Source organism: Trichogramma pretiosum, unplaced genomic scaffold (genome assembly GCF_000599845.2).
Source record: "Trichogramma pretiosum strain Unisexual culture from Peru unplaced genomic scaffold, Tpre_2.0 scaffold46, whole genome shotgun sequence".
In the NCBI taxonomy this organism is placed as follows: domain Eukaryota; kingdom Metazoa; phylum Arthropoda; class Insecta; order Hymenoptera; family Trichogrammatidae; genus Trichogramma; species Trichogramma pretiosum.
In genome coordinates, this window is record NW_019641609.1 from 1,192,567 (window position 1) to 1,219,438 (window position 26,872).

Below are 26,872 nucleotides of genomic sequence, written 5' to 3' on the forward strand. Positions count from 1 at the left end.
AGCTCAGGTATGCCGATGACGATGATGCAGTCGTTGCCGCATATTGGCCCGTGTAAAGTATGACACCTTTGCCACTCTTCCTTATCTCTCTGCCGACGGCCGCTCGAGTCAAGATAACACTCCACACCGCCATGACTCTATCTCTCTTGGCATCGAGATAAGCCCGCGGTGTACAATGGCACACACCTCGCGCGCATTAAGTCCGTTCACCTGGTTCTTTTTTATTTCGTCAAAAATTTTCTAGATAAAATTACTACGCGTAGTATAAGTAAGTACAAGGATGAAACGAAACAAAATGACGAGCAGAAAAAGAAGAAAATCTCTACACGCTTGTAATCGCACTTAATTCGCGGAGAAATGACGAATACTAATTAGCATATCAAAAGCCCGTAAGAGGGTCAGCTGCTGCGCTTCTTTTTCTTGTCTTCATCCATAACTCTCTCTCACTGTGCTTCTCCGTCCCACACTCGACTTGGCAAGGCGATCACGTTTTTGAATATTAAGGGCGGGATTACGCCGGAGGCTTAGCACGAAGAAAATTTAGTCACCTCGCCCTGTGGAAGACGACAACGAGACCCTGAAAAATAGCCCTTTAGTTTGCCAACTTCTTTTCTTCTTTTTTTTTTTTTTTCAACAAATCTTAATTTTTTCGATCGTCCCCATTTGAATAATAGCCGAGGATTAATGATTCTAATGGTTGATTGCGCAGACAACTCGATATACGCATATAACATTTGATTCGAGGCGAAATTATATTTTGCAAAACGTTAATATTTACGCAAGTCTCTTGCGGCGAGTTCGAGTGTAATCAAATAGTCGAAAGTTTATACCGGAAATCACTTTGTAATGTGGTACCACATTTTTATCTCTCATCTAATTAATGCTCCATTTGCCACCAGCCAGCAGCAGCAGCAGCGAGCGCGTACCGTATCCAAGCGAATCCTTTACCAGAATGAAAGTCCTGCCTGCCTTTTTGCGCGCGCGCGCAAGTCTCTCTCTCCATATTTATATGGCATATATGTTGACAATACAAATATTTAGAGGGTATATATATATATATATATATATATATGTGTGGCACACGACTACGACGACGGTGGTCAGTGGCAGCAGCGTTGGTCGATGTTATTAGTAAATTAACCGCGACATCAAAGTAAAATTCGCGCAGCAGCGGCAGCCGGCATGCTCCAAACTGTTCCCCCTTCCTCCACCCTCGAGTCTATACTCACGCTAATGGACGAAAGCCTTCCTCGACGACCTCTTCGATTTTCGCCGGCTAGAGCTTCGATGATATATACACGCGCTCGCGCTTATGCTTGCAAAGATTTTCCCGTCCTTCCCGCCGACGATGATATGCGTTTATACGCGTTCATATTATAGAGCAGCGCGGCGTTGGCGTAATATCGCATATGCTATACGTATAATATTCGTTGAATCGAACTGAGAAATTATAAAATTTTTAATTCCGCGTGCATCTCACAGAGATCTTACCCAAGGGGACGACGACGACGACGTCCAAGTTGCGCAAAAAATCGGATCACAAATCTTCGGCGCACGGGCTGAACGGGGAGTGGGATCGCTGAAAATTAAGTCTACAAAAGCAGTAAGGGAGAACAGAGACTCTTAATTTTTCTCCACGATTTTTTAATCTCCCTGTAAATATCGTGTCTCGATCCATTTTCTTTTCGCGTTTCTTGGCCTCGCGCAGAGCGGAGCCACTGCCGTGTGGTGGCATCAAAGGAGGAAGCCCATTTAAAAACCTCATCAATGCCTAAGCCTCTCCCGCGCGCAGTATATATAGCCACCGCCGCTACCGCGTGGGCGTACAGCAAAACTAATCCCTTCTATTTCAACGCGCTAAGGAGGTGGAGGAGATGGTCGTCGTCGTAGTCGTAGCAGTCGTTGGCGGCGCTCTGCTTTTAAAAGTAAGACTCTTTCGGGAGATCGTCTCGCGCGACGACGTTATCTTTGTTATACTCGTTCGGGATACGATGGTTTTATTATTTCGACGGTTGTTGATGCTGCTGATGCTGCCAAGGTGTGCTCAAGAGGGGGATTCTGCTTCCTTTGAAAAAAATTAACTTAACGATCTTGTTTCAGAGCCGATGACGAAATTTTTCAACCAAATTTTTCTTTTCATCGCTTACTCGCTCTCTCTGTCTCTCCTTGTAATGTACACATGCGAGGGGGATGCCAGACTCTTGCACGAGTAGTTACAGATTTAATCTACCATAGGTCGAGGGTGGGGGGTACACACACACACACACACACACGCCGAGAAATCTCGAGTGTTGGGCCAACATCGATGATGAAATTAATCCGTTTCGTGCGCGCATGTGTTTGAATTATTACTTATAATTTATAATTGCTTTGCTTTTTGCCAATGATGAAAGGATCAATTTTTTTCGCTGCTTTATTTTTTTTCCTCCACCATTCGAGTTTGCCGCATACACATAAAAAGTCAGAAAAAGTCAACAGACAAAAAATTAACCTTAATAAGGCGGTGCCGCGAAAAAGTAAGCCCCGCGCGTGTCGCGAGACATTCGTATAAATTCTTCAAAGACATCTTTTTTTCCGCGATTCCGTCTCCGCACGCTACCTACTTAGCGTGTCCTTTGAGAGATATGCGAGCAGCTCCATCGCTCTTTTTTCTTTCCTCGGCAGGAGTTTTAAAAATCAACACGAAGCTCCGTTGCAACACGACGACGTCTCTGATCAAACGTCACGAGGCATCGATAATTGGCCGCGCACCGCGACGTCGTCACAGAGTCCTTCGTGCGAGGATTATGTATCTTTTTCTACGCTGCTTCTTTTTTTTTGCTTTACTTCTTTTGCTACTTTTGCTAGAGCAGAGCATTCATGTTGTCTTAAAGGGGGTATACATACGCGGTGGTTTTTCCTCGCTCTTTACACAACAGCAAATGCGTGTCGTGCGCAAGTCACGCGAGCGTAGCTAGGATGGAAAAAGTTTTTGCCGCGAACTTTGCGCCAAAGCTCGTGCGCGACAGAAAAAAGTCGAGCTTATAATATACCTGTGCGCGCCCGCGCACTCGCGTGCATGACTGTATAATTCGAGCTTCTTTCAGCTCGTGTAATAAGAAACAAAAATGTTATAAATGTACGCGCAATGGAAAATTCAAACGCTGATCCTTCTCGGGGTGCCCATCTTGTGTATTTTGCGGCAGTAAAACTCAATTTTGTCATCTACTCGAAGCGTAAAAAGAGAATCCTTAAGACGACGTTGCAGCAGGAGAGAAGAAAAGGGGTTAGCTTCTAATTGTTTTGTTAAATGACGCGCGAGTAAGAATCCTACTCCTTTCGTCCGAGAACCGGAGGATTCTCTGCTTTTTCTTTCTTTCTCTCTCTCTCTCTCCCTGCGACTCTCGTCTGTCTTAATTCTTAGCTTTATTCTTCACTAAGACTCTCTCTTAATTTCTTATTTCTCTTCATAGCGTAGTAAGAGAGAAAGAAGGAGAAGGAGAGCAGCGTGGCCCCGATCCTGGCATCCTCGCAACTCTGCAATTTATACTCTCCGCGGGATCGCGCGCTGGAGCAGGCTTAAAAGCCACGAGACCAGACAATACTCTCGCAGCGAGAGAGAGAAAGAGAGACCATCTCTTTTGCTATAGATACTTTAATTCTTTAAACGTGTCTTTTTTTTGTTTCGTCGCACAGTTCGCTGGTGGATGCTCGCCAAACTCGTGCTTTTTTCCAGCTTCTTACTCTATCCGTTTCGTTTCGCTTTTGTTATTGCAGTGCGCACCCGCTCGAGTGTTTTATTGTTACGTACGCTCGAGTGGATGGACAGAATAAAAAACACGGCGAATAATTGCTTTCGATCAAATATTCCTAAAGGATAGTGCACCGAGGAATTAGCTTGTAACTCCTTGACGCGAATGGTTATGTCAGCGAATGACAGCACCCAGTTTTATAAGCGCGTGCCACACGTCTATCGATGAAAAAGCTCAAAGTACATCTATAGTCTTGGAAATTAACTTGAACTAGATCTAACTATCGAGAAAGTGTCGATCGAGCCTGTCCTGCGAGCTAAAAGTGATAGATACTTTCCCCAGACTTTTGGCGTCAGAGACACAAGACAAAAAAAATTGAACGAAGGAAGGTTGAGCTTGCGAGCTTTTATCAATTGTAATACGACTAATTGCTAAGATATTAAATCTTCTGGAACTGGCAGGTCTCTCGAGGTGTGCTGTACTCTAAAATCACGTCGAATCATGGCCATCGATAGCTAATGGCCACTCTGAGGCGTTGGACTTGCGCAAGAGGGTAATAATATTGTGCGATATTGTAAGATAGTTACGCACAGCAAATCCAAGTTTCTACTTTGAGAGGTCTTATATATACGCTGCCTCGGAGTGATGATGATATAAGTCAACGTTTCGTCGGCCGCGCAAGGGTAAAATTGACCCTTTAATTGGCTCTATATGGATATCAATTTCAAGAGAGAGAAAGAGGAGAGACAGAGGGCGAGGAGAGCTTCTTGCTGACCATCGCAGTAGAATTTCAAAAGACTCCTCGCTCGCTTTGCGCTTCTTCGCATCAGCTAATATTGGTCAGTTGCAGCTTGCGCGAGCGAGTGGCAGCTAATATTGAACGAGGTTGAAACTTCGATATACCGCGTACGCAAGCGAGCGAGCGAGGATACAGGCAAAAGGCTTAATTGAGTCGATATATTAATAGTAATTTTACCGCGATGGTGATTAAGTGCTGCTGCTGCTGCGCCACCACTGCCACTCGAGAAATTGATCAAATCTGCGTCGAGGATATCTATATCGATGGAAAACAAGAGAGAGAGCTTGCGTATACGCGGCAGAGCGTACCTCTGTATCGATGAGCAGCATCAAAAGCCGATACGTAGCAGCAGCAGTCCAAAAATTGTATACGTATACACATCGGCTCGCTCGCTTGCTCGGTGCGACGATGTCAATTATTAAAAAAAGCTTTCACGGATATTGTAATGTAATTATGACGCAAGCGGGGTCGATGTTTTATAAAAAATACGTCGCTGTGTATAAAAATTGATACGACGCGCGCGGGATGATCAAGCCGACGAAAAGACAGAGTATATGGACTATATAAAATAAAAAAGACATTTCAACGAGTATCAGCGCGCGAGCGCGATATATATTGCTCGTGCAAAAGGGCGACGCGCTGTACTGTATGTATAGTAGAGAGAGAGAGAAAGAGCTAAATGGAAGCTCTCGAGAGGCAAGGGTTAACTCGATAGAGTAGCTGCCTTAAGTGAATTACTTATCGCGATACGATATATAGCCGCCGCCGTGTACCATTGCCGATGATGTGTACACACGATACACGATAGTAGTAGTAGTAGTAGTATATATCGCTTGTGTGTATTTATACGACGACGAAGCGTCAGCAGCATAGGTAGAGCAGGCGACACACGCGTATATACAAGTCGAGAGAGTAAATATATCGTGTGTATACTCATTCGATTAATCCTGCGCAGCTGTAATACATCTTGGTTGCGCAGGTACGGGCTTTTTTTCAACATTAATTACCGTGCGATTTTTACATCATCCCTTCGATACTCGTGCCACTGTTTCTGTATAAGGGAGAAGCGAGGCACGAGCGACGAGAGACCAATTGCCTCCCTCACTCTCTCGCTCTCTCTCTGTCTTCTTATACGGAACGTCGAATCTTTGATAGACTACTACTCGCTCTCTCTCTCTCTCTCTCTCTCTCTCTCTCTCTTTAGCTACTAGCGAGAAAATTCAGTTAGCTCCGGCGCGCAGTGTAAGAGAGACAGAACCTTTGTGTGTCCTGTCGAAGGTTTATAATTGTCGCGCTGAGCAAGACGAAGATATCGTCGCTCTTGCTCGCGAACGAACGAACCTAACGAATGGCAGCAGCAGCAGCAACGCGTTCTTGCCACGTCTTTGTATACGGTGCTACGCGCCCAGTAGCAGCGAAAGGCAATGTCATTTATGATAATAATAAAGCGCTGCGTTGCGTTGCGCTCACTCGTCTGCTGTTGCTGCTGCTCGACGTAAGGCTTTAATTGGATACCGATACGTACCGTGTACAGAAGGCATATGCCTAAAGACTGTGCCAGACTTTGCGTACCTACGTGCCACGTGTGTTTCGCGCACGTAAACTTAATTTTGGGCCTGTTTTTTACCTTCTCTCAGCGAGCAGCGAGCTTTTAATTGAAAAACTTTGAGCAATTTTCGGCTCGCTCAGGAGAAATAGATGCGCGAGATATTTTCCCGAAAATACCGAGAAACTCCGTTGCATTTTGCTCGGGTCTATGGCATCCATGAACGAACGTACGTACGTTGCACAAGTTGGAAAACTTTAAATAACCTACTTATGAGCGAGCCGCGCGCATGCAAATTTGTTGTATTAACATCGCGGGCCTATATGTACAAGTTAAACTTGATAGCGTATATAGAATATAAGTTTTAGAATGAGATTCCGGAGAGTACGTTTTAAAGTCGAATCTTTGCGCGGTAAATCGATTTTCCCTGCCGCCCTTCGTGTACATGAACGTAATATGTAAAACGATTCCTGTACACGCTAATATTATATAATGTCGGAGAGGATGCGTGCGTGGGTGTAGACTCGAAGGGACATAGCTTTTTGAACACGTATGCATATTATAATGCCTCGCGTATCTAGCTGGTGGCCGGTTAACTGCTACGACTGCGTGGACATCAAGCTGCTTAGAAAGCGATTGAAGTCTCGAAGCGATACATGCGAGTATAAGTGTATCGTCGCTCCACTGGCTCTGCGCCAAAACTCCTATGATTTCTTTACCGAATATATTTCGATATATTACACGCTTACGTAATACTCGCACGATTACGATATACATTAATGACGTTCCGAATTTTTCTGTATTTTTTTCTCTGTACCTTCTCTCTCTATCAATACCGAAAGAGAGCTTGCAAGCTCATGCGTTTGCGGGAAGCTCTCGCGACATCCTAGAACTATGTCGATCTCCATATATTCTATATACTATTTCATTAACTCCTAATTCTGCTTCGTTCTCTCTCTCTCTCTCTCTCTCTCTCTCTTTTGCTACACAGTAGTATCATAGTCAACGAGCGCGACGGGACCTCAAAGGGTCGTACATGCTTCACTTGGGGATTACGTCAAATAAACGTTGCGCGTCGTCTGTAGCTCTCTGCAAGGCATCGACAGCAGCACATCCTCTGCGAACCTGGGATTTCTATGTATGCGCGTCCCGTACGTGTATGTATAACTCGGAAAACATAGAGAAATGCTGCTGTTGCCGCGCTTGTATTTTGGAACTCGCATTATATGATAGCGGCGCAGTGACATCGGCTGCTGCTGCTGCCGGGTAATACGGCGCACTACTGTGTATTATAACGTCGTCTCGCTCCTGTCCTCGTCGTCTGCGATGTGCGTAAGTGCTATACATGCGTATCTTGCAATATGTAAGCTTATGAAATTTCAAGAGAAAGTTTCGCTCTCTGCGCGCAGCACCGCGCGTGTATGGAGATTTATCTACGGTCCTACAAAAGTGTACTTTGCCGCGCGATACTGCTACATGTATACAACGACGTGCTGTACAGGCCTGTGCGCGATGCTGTGCAGTCGTGCACGAAATTTATATCGCGCTTGCAGCAACATCTTATACATACCGAACGCATTTATAATGTTTATTTATATATATGTGTAGCGCGCGAAACGACAAAAGTTATATCTGCTCCCGCCTCGCGCGAGCTCTGCCTCTGCCATGGAAATCCCGAGATTTGTTCCGACGATGCTTTTCAATTCCTCCCTATTACCTGATACTACATAGGTATAAAGGCGTACAACGAAGCGCTCGCGGGGGTGCTAAGTATAGTCGCTTTTGTGTATATTAGCACGCTATACCGCCGGTGGTAGATTTATCTCGCTCGCTCGAGAGAGAGCGAGAGATACCCACGATGATACACCTTGCACTTTTGCTACGCAGCAGGGGCTGACGCGATAATAAGCCTATCTCTCGTGTGGTTTTGCGCGAGACAATACCGCGCCGGAGAGCTCGAGCTTGCAAATGTATATACCTGAGTAGCAGTAGTAATTGATTCGTTCGCATTTGAAGAGGCATTATCAAACGATGATATATATAATTCGTTGACGTATCCGTTATATACATTCGAGGCTCGAAACTCTCAAGTAAGTCGGGTTGCCACGGGTCTAGGCTTGCTAAGAGATCGTTACGCCTGTGCCTCTCATATAAATTTCTTTTTACACGCACGATGTATACAACACTGCAAGTTGTGAAACATGGACTCAAGAAACTTTATGCGCTATCTCGGCTGCGCACTGAGAGAGGGAGAATATTCAAATGCATCGTGTGCTATATAAAGTGCCTATTCTGGGTAATTTTCTCATAAACATCTGCTCAAGGTAATGAGGGTAAATTAGTGCATATAGCTTAGCCTTCTTTAATGTGCCTCGACTTGTGAATGTTTTTTCATTTAAATTTTCTTGAAATTGTTTCATCGATTTAGTGACGCTTGGTAAGTTCAAACTTTTTTTTATTACTACGAAAAAAATATTTTTTTTAGCGAATCATTTTGGAGAAGGAGTAAGTTTGCGGTGACGCCGTGGTGCGGTAGCGATAAGATGCACTTCGAGAAATGAGAGAATCTCCGGGCTCCGTGGTCGCCTCGACGCAGCACAAGGATGTCCATTAAGCACTCAAGGGCGTTTCGTTAATTTTCGTAAAAGTAAAATGATAATTTCTCGCGTAACGTGTTCCATTTAATGTCCATACGAAGCCTCGTTTCCTTCTCTCTATATACTCTCTGATACAATTTTCATCTCTCTCTCTCTCTCTCTCAAGCTTACACATACATATACACAAGTGCTGTGCATTAGAGATACGTCGTACTGCACGGAGAGAGAGAGGAGCGCATCCCTCGGAGCCCCTCTTTTTCCAGTTGCCGCTCGGAAGCCAAAGCAAGAAAGAGAGGGAGGTCATGGAGGATAGCTGCGCTGATCCAACGCAAGCTCGGCTCGCTCGCTCGCTCCAAAGAGGCGTAGACGTTTCTCGCCTGTGAAGCTCCGCCTAGTGAGGGGCGCAAGCTTGCCACCACGCCTATAACACTGCGAGCGAGCGAGAGAGAGATAGAGAGAAAGAGGGTGTCAGCTGGATATCTAAGAGGGATATTGAAAAGCTGCTGCTCCTTGCAGCATCGAGCTTTTCTTGGTACTATAGAGTCCTCTTTTCTCTCTCGGTAGCATTCTATCCTCCCTTCTCTACGGAGGGAGAGCTGAGGATTCGATGCAATCGATGTGAGGTTTCTCCACTCTCTCTCTCTCTCTCTCTCTCTCTCTCTCTTTCTCTCTTGCTCGCTCGCTCGCGACAACTTTTATAAGCACGTACACCAATGCAGCGACTTATAATGAGAATGATTTTATCCTCTTTTTTTCTCTCACAACGCGTCAACTCGCTTCGTTTTTTTGTGCTTATACCCATATGCACGCGTGGCAACGACATGATATTTGCGAATTTAAAGCGCGTCTGCGTTGGAAATGGAAAACGAGAGGATACGATGTTTATGGAACTAGATATAACCTACTTAGGTTGACGATAGGGTTTTCTTATTTCAAACCTGCCTGATGCAAAGAGGCATGTAGATGCATTTTAAACATACCAAATAAGGATCGTATATACTATTTTACGCTTTTTGAAAAATCCTCGGGAGTGCAGCTTATTTTTTCTGGAATCATCTTCGCGTACTCGTATAGAATTGCAAACGTAACGAGTTTTGTGTAGGGACGTAAAAACTCGATAAACAGTTTGAAAAACTTGAATTTTAAAACGATAAAACGAATAGTGCGTCGTTACTGCCGAGTCAAAGAGAGGAATCTCCGCGCATCTGTGCAGCGACGAGACATATTCAAAAGCTACACAGTATAAGCATCGGCACTGAAAGTAAATGATAACGCGCAGCTTTGAAATCGCGTCGAGCTTGCATTCAAAGCTTTCGGGCTCGTATAACTGTGCTATATATAGCAGCAATACCGATATGCTAAGGGAATATGCGCCCACGGTAAATGTTAGTTGCCACAACTGTACGTTGGTCCACGTATAATATAAGCGAGTTTTCCCCGTGCAGTGTCAATTCCGTGAGATAGAGAGAGATCGAGCTAGAGAAAGAGAGAGAAGGTGTTCTTGAGGCTGAATCAGCTTTCCGAGCGCGCTCGAGACTCCGAGCTTGCAGGGATTGGACCGCATAATCGGGAATGCAATCGCGGCAAAGTGGCTTCGCTCTCTGGCACCGCCCCTTGCGGCTTATATAGCATCGGTCTCGTTCCAACTTTATATAAACATTTTCACGTTGCAACGTGTATACTCGAAACTACGATCGATAATTCTGAACATCAGCCCGACTGATTGAGAAATTCTCCAATCGGTCATCCTCGCATATAAAACATAACAGGGTTATTTAATTTGAGAAGCTGTCCAAGCGGAAAAGAACTCTATGGACTCTCGAAGCTCGAGAAAAACGGATCGTTATATTGCAGCATATTGCAGCTACAGCAACCGGCAGAAAACCCGGCCAGTGAGCTTGCAGCAGTCCATACTCCGCTGCAGAAAGCTCGTCCTCTCTCTCTCTCTCTCGTCGTTGGTATCATCCCTTCCTCGCCGGTGTTATATAATATAATCCCTCCTACGCTGCGTAGCCGTAGGTCGTTCCTTATCTGTATCTCTCTGGGCCGCATGTAGACCGCTGCTCAAGGCACACCCCCGCTCTCTCGTCGGCGGGAGCGCGCTTGTATATGCGAGCGAGAGGCGCCGCCGCCGCCGTAGCCAGCCAAAAGACTACGTACAATATATCTATGTAGCGAAGAGCGCCAGGACGAATCCCTGTTGGCTGCAGCTCTTATTTGGCGACTGTATTCGCACGCGCTTGCGCCGCAGCGCGAATATACAGCTCTCCGGCGGCGTACAGCGCACACACGTGAACACATGCGCTCGACGCTACTCCGCGCGTTCGTCAGCATGTGCGTGCGCGTGTGTAAGTGTGCGAGAGATGTGTAGCAGTAGCAGAAAGGGACGCCGAGAGAATCAGTCGCGGCTCGAACGCCGCACGTTTCGCATGTGTCGCTGTCCGCTGGTACTCGTCGCGTCATTTGCATACTTCAGTGTGTTTACTTGCCAACATCATGCTGTGACAGCTCCGTGATTGAACAGTTCAATTTTTTGCACGGCAAAATAATGATGATTTTCGTTAACGCGACGCTGGCCAGTATGGTCATGCTGCTTGACGCGAATTTCATTAAACAGCAAGCATAATGAGATTTATTAACAAGTGTCGTTCGTTATTAGCTTTTTAATGAGCAAAACAAAAGTGATGCAGTGCAATTCAGTTGTTGTTAATGTTTTTATTTCGTTGTTACGTTATTTTTCGACTGACTAGATTTAATCTGTAATCTAGCTTGACGCGTTAAACCGATTTTTTAATTTTAAGACATGCAGCCAAAGCAGAGACTCTAGTTTAATTATAATAAACTTTTTGCTGAAATTGAACAAACATTGAAATATTGAAACGTCGTGGAAAAGAACTTGTTGTGGCCAATGACAGACATCCGGTGAGGTCGTCGACGACGTTTTATATATAATATATGTGTGTTTACATGCCGACAGTGTGTTTGGATATTCGATCACCAGGTGTGCATTGAACATTAAAAGGACTGCGATAAAAACGTATTATAATCGCAATCATATATAATTTGAACATTGACCGATTGTTCGGCTAATAAACCAAAGACTCTCCTACGGAAGACAAAAAAAAATTAAAGCACACAACTAATAGCCCAAGGAGAAAGCGAAAAGAAAGAAGGAAGAGCTCAGATGGATTTTCAGAGCGCAATGGAGACTTTTGCCGAAGCATGGGTGGCTGCCAACACGAAAAACGATCAGGTTCAGGTAAACCGATGCCACTACTACGTACGCATAGTAGTCTCTCTTTATTATTTTTTTCTTCTTCTTATACATATAGAAAAAATACATACATAGAACGCATACACGAGAAAGGGGTTTGCTCGAGCTCAAGGACGTTCATATGCGCGCGCGCTCAGACGCGATGAATTTATGTATCGAAGAAAGACGCGAGGGAGGATATTGGGTAACAGGTATACGGTCGAAAGCAAAACAAAAAAAAATCTCACGTGTTGCACACACGCGGGGCGCACACATATGCTATTCTATTACTTTTAGATTAACTGCACTCGACGAACGGATGCTCAGAGAAACGTGGATAAGCACTGGATATGGGATTTCACGTGAGAGGGTGTAGCTCTTTCTTTCTTTTCGCTCGCGTCGAACGAGTATGGAAGAAGGAGGAAAAAAAGCAGCAATTGATAATGTTCGAATAAATAAATACGTATGCGCACCACACGCGAGGATCAATACATGGGTGTTTTCGTACACGACTGGATTAAAATTTTAGAGAGAGATAAGGGGAGACAGAGAGAGATTATTGGAATTACTGCGACTAGCTGCTCGTACGTATAAGCTCGCGGCCATATAATATAAAGAGTAATCCGAAAGTCGTCACTCGGGGAATTATTATACATATACGAGCTGCGTCAGACGCGCCAAAAAATAATTGATATCGTTACATTACACATATACCAACGAGATATATTTTTATTTTTGCGAATTTTGTCAAACGCACGCAAAGATGCGCCAGAAAGTGACGATCATCGCCGCGGGGTTAATCCAATTCGATACAATTACGCCGATGTTATCTGCTCGAAGATATAGCCATATACAGCCGTACGTACGATAAGGGGCGATATAGGTTTTAGGCGCGCGTTCTATGCCAGTTGTATAGGCCCTTTTCTGATTATTACACAGTCAATTGATCGCAGCCAGCTAGCTAGCTAGCACACCCCTCGAGTTTGCTGTCGAATAATCATAACAGATATATACTTTCACACGCAATCGTTCGTATATTATTGATTTGTGATTCTACATTAATCGTTGGGACAATCCTAATGCGTTCATATAGCGAAGACGTTTTACTCATATTTTTTTCGCAAACATTTAGAGCGAGCTGTAAGTATACGTTATAAGCAACGACGGAGTAACAGCAAAAATCAAAAAGCAAAAAAAAGAAAAAAGAAAGAAAGAATAAAGAATCGTCACGCGATAGTTGCTCGCTTGAGTTGGCTTCAAAAGGATGTAGGACGCACGGAGCTCTCCGGATAATCCGTTGACATGCGCTCTCTCCGTCGAAATCTACGCCACAACTCCTATACACACACGCCGATGGGCGTGTATGCAATTCGCAAGTGTATGCGTGTGCACTGCATCATCGTGCGCGTATGTATTTATATAGCACGATTATAAGCGAGCGGGAGAGAGAGAGAAGGGTGGACAACGCGGGGTCACGGCTTCTGACCACGATACGGAAGTGCTACAGCCTCGGCCCTCTTCCTGCACAGCAGCTAGCTAGCTACGCAGCGGCGGCGGCGGTGGTTTTATGCTGCTGTACACACACACATGTAACCCATCGATATTTTGCACCCGCACCCGTCCGAGAGCTCGGCGATTATATGTACAATAATAATAAGTGCCAGCTGATTTAGACTCTCCCGCGTGTATAAACATAAGCTCGATCTCAGCGCGTATATGAATCGACTGATAGCAATACGATACTCTTTCGATGACAGCACGTAATACGCGACGTATGCGCGCATCATTTATATATTCCGTGTATCGCGGCTCTGTGTACACTGAAAAAATTTTGCACTGAATTAGTGACCAACAGTGGTTTTCTATTGATATCACACTATAGTGTCTTTATTTTATAATCAACAGTTAACTTGGAAAATATTCACGATGATGGTGACAGGAATTTAGGTTCACGGTGAACGCGATTATCTAGCACTTTTTGTTGTCGGGGGCTTGGACTATGTTCCAGTAAAATCTTACATAAACGAACCTATTTTCTTTACACGTTCGAAAAATATTGTAAAAACTTTGTTATTTAAAAAAAATTAATCTCATCGTTTTATCATAAAGGAAAAAAATACTCATTTTTCATATCAATTATATAATATCTTAGTTATTTCGGTTTTAACAATTGAAATGTTAATAATTAATTCTGGCACACTAGGATAGATTTTCCCTACAAAAATATTGCTTATGAGTTATGCCTCGTAACAACATAATTCTTATTAACTACTTTAACAAATAACAATGGAGAAATTATCGTTATCGTAATTAACCGTCACGCGTGAAGCCAAATTCTTGTCACAGTGAGAAATGATTCCGTTCAAAATATTGTCATCAATACTAGTTCACTTGAAGATATAAGATGTATTTACACTGTCGAGATCTATTATTCAGTACAAAATTTTTTCAGCGCTCATGATATTTTTCTAAACAAAGAAATAGAGAGAAAGAAAAAAAAAGAACTTGCGTTTCAGCTATCTGTGTTTGAGCATATGTAATACATACGTGCAGGATTTAGCCGTGGGCGCGCGCGAGCCTATTCGAAATTCCTGCCAGATAAGCGCGCGTAAAGAAAAGAAGCTCCGAGAGTTTGGTGCTCGCGCCTGAGCGTAATCCGCGTTAATCCAGTTATTGCGCGGTATACATAGCATATAGTTGTTGTAATTAAAAGATCGCAAGGCGGGTAAACGCGTCTGCGGCACAACACCTTTTCGACTTATATAATGCGAGTCCCTTGATGAATTTTTTCCGACTCAACATACGGAGTCGAGCGTCCGCTGGGTGTAAATATATATTATAATTCGCCCGAGTTACATTTTAGAAGCCGAGCGTATTACATTTTTAAAGACTCTCGAGTCGTGCAGCATGTGTGTACAATCGCACACACGTGGTTCGCAATAAAATCTGCGCGAAAATCGTTTTTTATTTTTCTTATCCGCTGTTTAGCTGTCCGACAATTTATGTGGGTATCACGATATGCGCCTTTGGAGGATTATAAGCTTTCATTTGACCTATAGGCCCCATGTGTATATCATAACGAACGTAATACAAGTACGGCTACGTGCCAAAATCAAACGTCGCGCAGAAATGAGATTAATTATTTTTTGCCCGCGTTGCCCGGGGAGACTTATTTCCTTTGTGCTTATACTTATAACCATCGCGCACGGATCATCGCGGTGTCAATGGCAGCAGAGCTGCTCGTGGCTTTTGCTGTGAAAAAGCTACTACCACTACTACTATACAGAGACGAATTCCGCAATCGCGAGCACGAAATATAAAATACGCGCACGCCAGGGAGTGGTTTCGAAAAGGCGCGCCACGATATTCTACCACGAATTACACGTATACGTATGTACTACAGTATACGGATATGTATCGACGAGAGCGAGTGCAACCTCAAGTTCGAGAGGGATCATTACAGCAAAAGAAAAAATACGTATGATATATACATGCGATTTATATATTTTATATTTTTCTCTCATCTCTGTCTTTCTCTCTTTGCTGCTGCTGTTGCTACTGGTGAAGATCGCAACGGGTACAAATTTCTCTCTCTCTCTCGCGCAGATAATTATCCCAAAATTCATCCCATTTTTCGGCTGATGCTGCTGCTACCAACCACCGCACTCCGGGTTTAAGATTCCTCATTGAATAAAATTCAAAGAAACACGCGACGACGTAAAGCTGCGCACGGAGCAGGAGAGCCTAAAATCAGTCGCGTGCAGTGAGTACCAGAGCGAGAGTGCAGTGCACCAGAAGTAGCATCAGAGCTCACTCACTCACACACACATAACGGGTAATACTGCACACGTATCGGGCCGCGTTCATTGTATCGGTGCGAAAAAGTCATCGTCTCTCTCTCTCTCTCTCTCTCTTTTACGTCTCTTGCTTTCTGTCACATTCGAGGAAATATGTATATATCATGCGTCGAGTCGTTTTCTTTGTGTTAAATACTCAGCTCTCTCTCTGTGTCTCTCTGCTCTGGCTTTTGAGACGGACGCGAAAAAGAAGAAAAAAAAACACGGTCCGCAGTTTTTTGTCCGCGTACGCACACGAATCGTATTCTCTCGTGCTTCGCAAAATATTCGCTTTATACCTTTATCTGCCGAGTATAGGATGGGCTAATCGAAGCTCGAAGATAGATCCATCCACCCGCGTCCGCACGTCCTATCGTTTTCCACGAATTCGAGTGCTCAGCCGTAGTAGTCGCTCCGAGCTCCTCCTCGCGCCTGCCTCTAATCAAAAGCTCATGCATCACCAGAAATCACATCATCCGCGGAAAATAAAGAGGAAAGAGAAGAAATAATATGATGTCATCGTATACAGCAACAGCGGCTATATATCGTATAGGCATATATGAGCAATCAGAGCCGCATCACTGCTCTGCTTCAAGTGCATCGTTGTAGTGTATATATATAAAACTGTCCTCTTTCGTCGCTCATGATCACAACAGGAAGAGGTAAAAAAAGGAGAGAGAGAAAGAGCGAAATAAAAGCTTTATACTTTTCGCGGCATGTTAGTGGTGCACATTATACATATAAAAGAGAGAGAGAGAGAGAGAAAGGCGAATGTTTATAATATAATTCCGATGTATAAGGCTCGCATATATGGGCATCGAGCGGACGTAGACGGCGTGGCACTATACCACTACGGCTACTCTGATATGGGAGGACATCAGAGCAGCGTCAGCAGCGGATAGCGATGGATTACAATCATTCGAAAAAACGAGTGCGCCTACTACTACTACTGCTACTACTACCTCTGCGAGGGGGTGCTCACGCCAGCGTGACGTGTATATAGCCGCACACTCGCACACAGAGCTCCGTATATAGAGCTCACTAACGCATATACAGGGAGAGTCGGGTATTATAAAAATTACGAGCTCGGTCATACGTGTGCGTCTGTCTCTCTGTAATTCCGCGGATTCCGGGAGATGCCGACGTTATACAGTGGACGCGCGACGCGCAATGCTGCACCTCCGAGTTGCAGCTCGGCTATATATTTTCACCCATCGATGGATATCACAGCTCTCGAGTCTCGAGCCATCGAGAACGCGATTGACTCGCACACATATGTTGGTCGCGTCGGCACGATTGTCGATGGTCGACTTCTAATCGATAATAACGTACGCGACGTTATTGGACGCGTTCGGTGACATTAGAATCGCGTCGAGTGAGCGACTGACTTTGGAAGCAGCAGCAGCAGTAGTGTGAGAAATTGTCGCTCCGCGCACTTGGCCAAGCATGAAAGCGCGCGCAAGCCAAGCCAAGCACAAATTGCAGCGCACTCGAAAGAGAGAGAGAACGAGCTATATATGTACGGTAGTCGCGTCTCCTCGCGTTGGCTGCAGCGCACGTCCTGCGAAAACGATATCACTCCGGGGCGTTAGCTGCCGGGATAAACCACTAACCCCATCCACCTGTTGACTCCTTTTCTTCCTCCTCCTCCTCCTCCTCCTCCTCGTGCTCTTCCTCCTCTTGCCTCGCAGCTCACTCGCTTTAGCGTTTTACTTTGGCCTGGGCTGCTTTTTCGTCCTTTTTTGCAGTGCTTCTCTCTCTCTCTCTTCTTCTTCTTTACTCATCATCCTCGGCTTCATCGTCGTCGTCGTTGTCGTCGTTGTCGTGTTGCACGCCTCTGTGGCTTCTGAATTTTCGGAGCTACTGTCTCTCTCTCTCCCTCGTCGATTTCTGGCCCGAAGGCTATAATTTCGGGTGTGCTTGCGTGCGTGGATAGATTTATACTGCCGCAAGGAGGAGGAAAGAGAGAGAGAGAGAGAGAGAGAAGGAGAGAAAAAACGTTGGATGTAATGATCGAGAGGTAGGCAGGCGCATATAGCCACCGAATTGCTCGCCTCCTTGCGCGGATTATCATTAATATCGTCAAAATGAAAGGAGCGACCGTAGCTATATAGGCTCATATATATACAGGTACACGCCTTTCTTAGCGAGTTAATTATGATTTCATTCATATTCGACCGCACGATGATGATCGTCGTTCGCTACTCGAGCATCTCGAGAGACCCCTGCACAGGATCGCGGCTACTCTTGGATAATCGAGTAAGCTTATCTCGTGCAGCCCAGCGAGTAAATAGCTGCGTACCACCTATATGCCCATAAGCTAAGGCGGCGGCGGCAGTGGTTTGTGCATCTCGGCCGCGCCAAATAGGATGGAATACCAAAAGTGCCAAAGAGCCAGGAGTTATATTATGTGTACGTGTGTGTGCGCCCAGCTCGTCTCAAATTTATTTTTGCCTCCGCTCTCGCCAAAGTATTATATAGTCCTCGAGGCATGAACGGCGGCTGCTGCTGCTGCTGCTGCTGCTGCTGCTGCTGCTGCAGTTAGCGTGTCGCGCGCGCTCCGAGCCAAACGAGTATCGGTTTTTTGCCCCGTGCGCGCCGCCGCATACCACGACGTGACGTTGCTGCTGCCGAAACAGTAGCTGCTCTGCTCCTCTCCTCGCGCTCCTTCCATCCAGTGCCCAAAAGGGGACGTTATATTTTGCCGGGCGCGCGCATTAATCGCTACCGCTGCCGGGCACATACTACTGTATACACGCACGATGCGAGAAACAACACAAGGTTCGTACGCGACCAGCAGCGAGAGGCACAAAAAATAAGCGAGTCGCGATGAGCGTTTCATATTTCGGAGGCTATGCACGACGACGACGGCGGCGAGATAATCTGCCGCAAGTCCAGACTAGCTAAAAGTGTATCGTTGTTGAAAAACACGTAATAATTGTACGTATAGACTACTTATTGTTTGTACGCATTCTCCGCCGAGATGCCCACTAGTTACAATAGTTGACCCCAGTTGACACTGCCTGTGGACGGCTTAGCCGTTAACTCGAGCCTCTCGCCAGCTCCGGGACAATAATAATCGATACACATGCATAAATCTAAGTTCTCTCTCTCTCTCTCTCTATAAATACTGTGCATATGCATTTTGACACGTGCGCGCTCATACACGCGTGCAGGCCAGCTTGCGATCATCGATGATCGATACATGCGGATCATGATGAAATTTCATTCAATGGAATGTTGCGTCGGCTCGATTTGTTATGTATTATGTGTGTGTGTGTGTGTGTCTGCTCGTATATAATATTGTGGCTATGCACGTCGAGAAAATATAGATATACGCTTACGATCGCGACGACGACGACGCGAGAGAGTGACGAATCTTAAATGTAATTCAATCTCTGTGCCGACGACAAGTTCGCAAAGCAGCGAGCTATACGTGCCTCGGGCAGCAGCTCATAGTCGCAAGCGCGCACATATATAGGGATAATCTGAGACGAGCTTTGATTATCTTTTGTCTCTCTGACCGAACGGCAACGAGTGTGTGTTTATTATATATCATACGTAGTACGTAAGTGTGAGATAGCGAATGCCATGGCAGACAAAAAAAAAGAAATAATAAGCACTGGCCGCTGGTGTGAGCTAATCGCTGGGAAAAACGATTCGCGTGCTCATATGTATGTGTGTGTGTCCGGTACGATATGATATAGAGCCCTCGACGCTATATACGTATCATGACGTTCGTAAAGTGTCTATATAGTGAGAAAATAAAAAAGACAGACCAGACACATGTCGCTGACGTTGGCTCTTATTATTATATATTATATAAAAGTGGCATTTTAATTACTCGAGCTCACGAGCGCAGGAGTATCGAATTTACGAAGATCAGCTTAGAAATTTTAATACACAATTATTATAAGGCAAGCGTTACATTTCCGTCTCTTACTTCTTGATTCAACAGAGCCAAGCCCTCGCGCTGACGCACAAGTCGTCGTCGTCGCCGTCGCGCACCAGCAGCGAGCCGTCTCTGCCCCGCACACCGCCCCCGGCGGCCACCACGCCCCAGCCCCAGAGCCTGACGACGAGCGGCTCGCCGCCCCAGACCACGACAGCGACCAGCACGGCCAGCTCGACGGCAGCGGCAAGCAGTACCAATGCCAACAACAGCAGCACAGCTGGTGCCAATGAGAGCAGCAGCAGCAGCGGTAAACAGCAACGGGACTCGTCGAGGGAGCGATCGGCGAGCATCGTCTCGGTCACGCCGGCGCATCAGCCGCAGCATCAGCTGGTCGTCGGCGGCGACAGTCAGCGCGAGCTGTCCGCCGCCGCGGCTGTGCACAGGCAGCCGTACGCCGCGCACAATCAGCACCTCAAGCAGGAGCTGGCCTCGAGCCCCAAGCAGGAGGGCTTCGATCTCAGCAAAACGTCCTCCAGTACAGGTGAGTAAACTACGCATTGACATCCAGTTAAACGCGACCCCTAATATTTTTATAACCGACCCCATCGTCACATATATAGTACTGTTCACCGACAGCCAGGCATAAATCAGCAACGTGCGAACGAATTATTAAATGGCACCTTGGTCGAGCGCGCACGACGTTTGAGAGACGCGTTTGGTGTAAACGTGAATTCGCGATCGGCCGGGCGCGATCGACACAGTATACTAGATCCCGCACGCTCGTATAATACGTGTGTATCGCTGCATTGGATGGGATTATATTCGCAACGGCTTCCGAGTTTCTCGATCGAGCCAAACTTTTCTATTGTATTAAAGTCATTAGCGATTAATATTTAAAAAAAAATTCGAACAAGAATTCATAGCTGCCTAGAATTTTTCTCAAAAAGGAAAGAAAAATAAAGAAAAAGTTCAAACTAAATGCGCCAAAGGGCTCGAAACGGCTGAAAACTAACGGGCATAAAGTATCGGCCCCCACGGGTCCGCTACCAACGTTTAAACCTACGGCCGGCGCAGAGGTTCGAAGCTCTAGGATACGCATTAGTTTCTGGATTAAGAGTATCAACAGATTAAAGCGTTTGAAGCTTAAAATATGCCCATCATGAACGTGCGCATATACGTATACGTGTATATAGCGCGCATATACGACTAATTATTGAGCTGCTCTCTTGTGTTGCTGCTGCTGCTGTACACGAATTTCGTCGGCGAAAGCCCGGGGGCCAGCGTCGGGCGGACGATAATCCGCGTATGTTTTTGCATCAATTAGTCGACTTATAGCGTACGTATTCGCTCCGGCTACTCTACCACTGTGCTAATGAGCCTACACCAGTAGCAGCAGAAGCAGCAGCAACAACAACGAGGATGACGATGAGGCGGATTCGCGTGCTTTTCACGCGAGAATTATATGCGTTTCTTTTAGCCCTTCGCTCGCGCACGCCGCTCTTTTTCTCCAAGAAATCACGTTACGACAACATCGCCGAAAAAGCGCAGCTTGATATGGTAAATATTTGCTTTATTTATCCAATGTCCCTGAAACGCGGGGCGCTTGGCTCGAAATTGCCACCCTTCTTCTTTCTTTTATACTACACAACATTTACCGTTGAAAAGAAAAGAAAACTTCCCAGCCGTCGCTGTATAGTAGTCCACGTAAGCGATTAGCCGATTAAGGCGGCTTATGCACATATAACTTTGTATCCGTGTGTGTGTATGTGTACACTGCCATCGGGGATTTACTTATCTACTATGTGTTCACATCGAGGATAAGCCATATATTAAGAGGCGAAGGGAAGCGTGTCTTCTAGCTTGGAGATACACTCGCCGGCTGTCGCGTATACGTATGACGCTTGGCCCCGAAGTAGCGTGACGCGAGAGCCGTACGCTAAGACGCATCGACGTGTGTGCATACTGCATATGGCAACAAAGAGATTGGCAGCAAGGCCGATACTATACACGTGAGACGATCTCGCAGCGATTGATTGAATATCGATTGGCTCCGGTGACGAGAGAAAAAATAAAGCTCGCGTCTAAGCGTTGAAAAGTGCAGAGCATTGGCTAATTAAAACGCCCGTATTATGATTCAAACAGCGCCGAAAAATTAACCCGAATATACATGTTGCGACTTTTTCGAACGTAATACTTGACGTGACTTTGTCGCATGTGTTTGCGTTGTCACTTGCACATGCTGCTATACCATAGGTACATGCGACTGCGGACGAGACATTCGCGCCGTCTTGAGAGAGAGAGAGAGATAGAGAGGGGAATCGAAGCCAGGAAGAAAAAAAAGAAGGGAAACGGGGGGACGTTCGACGTTGCCCCGTGGCCAAAACGTTCCGTCTCTTCGTCTTTACTAATCCGGATTATGGGGAGCCAAAGAAGAAGAATCGTAGGTCGCAGTTGTAGTATAGTAGTAGCGGTATAGGCTGCACGTCACGAGGAAGGGATAAGGGACTATGGATACACGCCGGCATAAGGGATGATATTATATACACACACACATACACAGACACAAGGCCATTAAATGGATTCGTTTTGTGAAGTAAGCGCGCGCGCACCAGCGAGATATGGGATTTAAGCGACCTTCTCTCTATATATTACATTATATACACGTTGACCCCTTTTAGAAATTCTAGTACACAGCAGCAGCAGCCGCATTTATGTTTATGCTTATACTACTGCTGCTTTTCACTCACTCACGGGTAACTTATGATTATTACCGGTTTTTGGGGATATATATTTTGAATGTGTGTGTGTGCGCTGTAACACAAAAAGCGATTATAATGATTACCAACGATGATGTGCGGTGTGTATAATGTGTATTAGAAAATGAGCCAAAGAGCTGCTACTGCTCTGGTTTGTTATTGCTGACGTTTATGTTGAAAAAAAGAAGGAATAACAATACCGGAGGTTGCCAAACTCGTTTCGCGCCCAAATATACTAATACTTCGAGTTATTAAATATGAGTGGCATAGAGATAATTAAAAAATGAGAAAGACATAATAATGCACAGAGCTTGTTATTATATATAAATCGTACGCCGGACTTGTGCTCGTCGCTTTGTGTCGCTCGTATTTCAACGGGGCGAGATTAAAATAGGCAGCCAGAGAGGAGTACAAGGCGCATCGTGAAACTAGAATTTCATATTTTTCTTTATTATTTTCGCATGCTAATTCGTCGGTACTTACATCGCTTAATGTGTGACGGTGTAGCCGCTCGTACTCGACTACATAAACACTTGCACGGTACTCGCACAGTAAACGCGTACTGTCGCGCTCGCTAGCTTTAAAAATTGATGCGCGCATTGAAAGCTCAGCTCCCTTGGCTGCTGCAGAAAAAAAATAAAATAAACAATTTTTTTGGCTCATGCAGGAATCATTTTTTGAAAAGCGAGCTACCTGGCGAGGACCTCTGCTGCCTGCAGAGCCTAGCAGCAGATCGGCGATACACAGAGAGAGATAGAAAAAAACGATAATAATAATCAAAAACGTCAAGCTCTAGGCGAAAGGGGCCGTATAGCAGTATCGGATGAAATTCGCATCGGGATTAGCCCGTGCATATACACGTAGGTATAGATACAAAGTGCATGTATGTGTGTGTGTTGGATTTCGAAATTTGGCCTCCTCCTAGTTACGGCCACCCGCCCACGCACACACACACACACACACACACACACACACACACACACACACAGCCACAGACAGACAGAGTAGACACATGCACACACACGCACATGGACTCGCGCGAGCTCGCGTATATATACCAATAATCCCGCATTAATCCGGCAGTCGGAGCAACGGCGGCGGTAGCGGGGGGAGGCACAGAGAGAGACTAGCCCCCGAGTTTATGGTGTCGGTCGCTAAGGGATTTGGCCACTTTGCACACACGAACGCAGATAATCCTGACGAGGCCGCCGCCGCCGCCGCCGCTGTCTCTGCTACTGGTCCCAGGCTATACTAGTCCTCCTGTCCGGGATAATCCCACTGCTTTTAATTCGCATTTATACCTATAGCTGTGTGTAGTGTATGTGCATGTGCACGTGGGCTGCTGCTGCTGGGTTAGGTCAAAATTGTTACCGTATGTGTGTAGCTCGTAAGCGCCGCACCGTATATATACAACTGAATGTGTGTGTGTGTATGTGTGGCAGGATGGGCTGGAAAATGAAGGAAAACTGGAGGGTTTTAGGGGGCTAAGCGGCTCATCCTCTGGCGAAGCGAAGCTTTTGTCTTGTATACGTGTGTATCACCAGCTCTCTCCCATGTGTGTGTGTGCGTGTATATGGCCTAGAGAAGCTGACGCGCGGTTACTGTGTGTGAGTAGTGCTGCCACCCCCGCACACCTCTCTCTGGGGGGCGATTTTAACGTTCGTTGTACTGCCATTCGGCCCCGGCGGCAGGATTTTCCCTCAGCAGCGGCGCATATGTCCTGCTACTATATCCGTGAGAAGTGACGTTTTTCCGAAAAGAGCGAAATAAATAAAAAGAATAGTTCATTTTGCGATTTGCGCGATCGCAATACGGATTAGCAACGAGTAATGTCGACAATTTTCCTCGCAATGTATCGCGATGAGGTGCTGCGGTAATGAATAAATAGTTCAAGATATTTTTTTACTTTAAATGATGGTATGATTATCGATAGAATAGTCAAAACATTTTTTAAAATTATTTATTTAATCACATGAAAAATCTACAAAAATTTAATTAGACGAGACAATAAATAAATATTTTACATACATATGCTGATTTATTACGAGCTTTGACCCGTAGCTGCCAAGCAAATATTATACAAATCTTTGTTTATTAGCTGATCGATGATCATTTGACAGCATAAAATTGGAAGTCGGTAATCGGACAGGATCACGAAAGCTTCCAGTGCCCATTGCTGAAAAAATTTTTTCCCCATCATCTCGCACAAATGCACAACTATCTCCTCTCTTTGTTCTACGAGCAGATTGGAAAAATTTTTCGCGCGCGCAAAGTTGAAGTAGTCCAAATACGTAAATTGTTTCGCCCCCTCTTTGGGTGGTACTCGGACGTAGAGCGACAGTCCCGGAAGGTTATCGATTATCATTATGTTTGTATTGGTCTCGCTCTCGAAATCTTTGGCATCGTACCAATACTCGTCGAGTTCCACCGACTCCTCGAACAAATCGTACTCGTCGAAAAATTTCATGATCATTAGGGCGTTGCTTAGATCCAATTTGTACCCCCTCGTCTCTAGACGTTCGATGGTGATCATAGCTCTAGACGCTAGTGTTAATTTCAATCTAGGCGTATTTTCACGAGTCACCTGCTCAAATCTCTCGTTGAAGTGTCTCTCGGAGGGAAAAACAAAGTTAGACAGATCAGCGCCATGTTTGAAAAGAACATCGACCATTTTAAAAGTGAAATTCACCACGGCTAATTGCAGCGGTGTCCGACCCTCTCTGTCCCGGGAATCGACCTCGACCAGCTGATTTCTTTCGTCGTTGATCTCGAAAAATTTCTCCATGAATTCTTGGGATCTCTGGCAAATAACGTGCAGAGGAGTCCATCCGTGTTCAACGTTGGCCAAATTTGGGTTTGCGCCTCTTCTCAGCAGCAGTTCAGCCGCTGTCGTGTTCCCGCTGCGCAGAGCCAAGTGCAATGGAGTATTGCCCGACCTGTTCCGGACATCGACCTGCAAAGTTAGATTTTTATCGTCCACGATCTTGAAAAATTGCTTCGCCAACTCTCCACCTTGCTGTCTGTCGCAAATAATATGCAGAGACGTCGACCCCGCTGCATTGGTCGAATTTACATCAGCATCTCCTCTCACCAGCAGGTTAATCACCCTTGTGTTCAGCACGTAACACCTACCAAACAGAGCCATGTATAGTGGCGGGTATGCGTACTCGAGACGATTGGGATCCAGCCCAATATCAAGAAATTTCTCGACAACCTTGTCGCAGCCAAACATGCAGGCCACATGAAAATGCGACAGACCAGATTCGTGGATGTAATTTACATCGTATCTATCGAAAATTTCAAAAAGTGCACGTATCACGCCAAACTTATTGAACATACTGCGTCTGGCCGCACGATGAATAGGCGTAGTGCGACGCACCAGTGGCTCGCCGCCTTCATTAACTTTGGGCTCGTCCTTGTAGCCGGTCCTGGCCGCAAAGAAGATAAACGAACGTTCTTTAGTAATCGGGTCGTACAGGTTACACACATCCGCATCGAGAATGAAATCAATTTCTTCGGGTCGAAAGATGTCTCGGAGATCAGGAAGTCGACCCCGCCAAGCGCGAATTAACCTATAGAGTTTTTTGATAAACTCATCTCGCTCTTCTTCGATCTCCCAATTGAGCTTTTTGCGTAAGCTCTTTAATTCTGTTGCGTTGTCGGTGGTGGGCCAATACATCGAGAACCAGTCCATAGTTCTGCACACTCACACACGATAAAAAACCGCTTAAAATTTAAGATATTTTTCACTTGCTTTACGAAAATCACTCGCTTTGGTCGATGCGATCTACCATAGTAGCTGTTCACCTTGTGGCATCGCAACGTGTACTGACTACTTGGATACAACACCACGATCGGTGTAGAGAATAAGAGACGCGCGGATGAACCTATGAGAGATACATATAGCGCCAGATATGAATGAGAATAATTAGAAAGCGTAAATCCAGCGTCACAGGGTCAACCGCTGTGCATAGCATAGGCGGCAATATTGATAATTGTACCTGCATAGGCGTATGAAGCACCGCCCCTGATTCGCTGGAATCGCACTTTCTAATCGTTATTGAATTAAGTGACCTGCGACTGTACACTTGTTATTCGATGACGAACAATCGATGCAGACACCTGCAGCGCGTGAGAGGCACAGACTAAGCAGCTGTTTTTCCGCGTATGCACGAGGAATTTCGATTTCCGAATAATAGTATATATGTTACAAATCTAATATTCGAGCATCTTAAGAGCTACGGCATCGCTACATTTTTTACACCCAACATGTAGGCATTTTTTCTCTTCTTCACCGCCTTTTCTACTTATATCATACATTTATGGATAGTTTCCACTTCGCAGATTCTATATGTACGTCATATTCTGCTTCTTCGCAATGTTATTTTCATCTTGTTATTGTTTATGAATGGGAAAGCGTAAAAAAACCCTGTAAATTGACTAAATATTGTGAGATAAT

The 26,872-nt window shown here is 45.4% G+C and overlaps 1 protein-coding gene across 1 annotated transcript in view; it reads left to right on the plus strand.

Moving 5' to 3' along the window:
* Window positions 1-11,105: 11,105 nt before the first annotated feature.
* Window positions 11,106-26,872, plus strand: part of LOC106654643 — a 42,420-nt gene continuing 26,653 nt past the window's right edge. Inside the window, exons 1-2 of the mRNA XM_023458524.1 lie at window positions 11,106-11,932; window positions 19,721-20,198. Coding sequence (XP_023314292.1) covers window positions 11,858-11,932; window positions 19,721-20,198 — 553 coding nt within the window. The 5' untranslated portion in view covers window positions 11,106-11,857. The remainder of the gene's footprint in view (window positions 11,933-19,720; window positions 20,199-26,872) is intronic.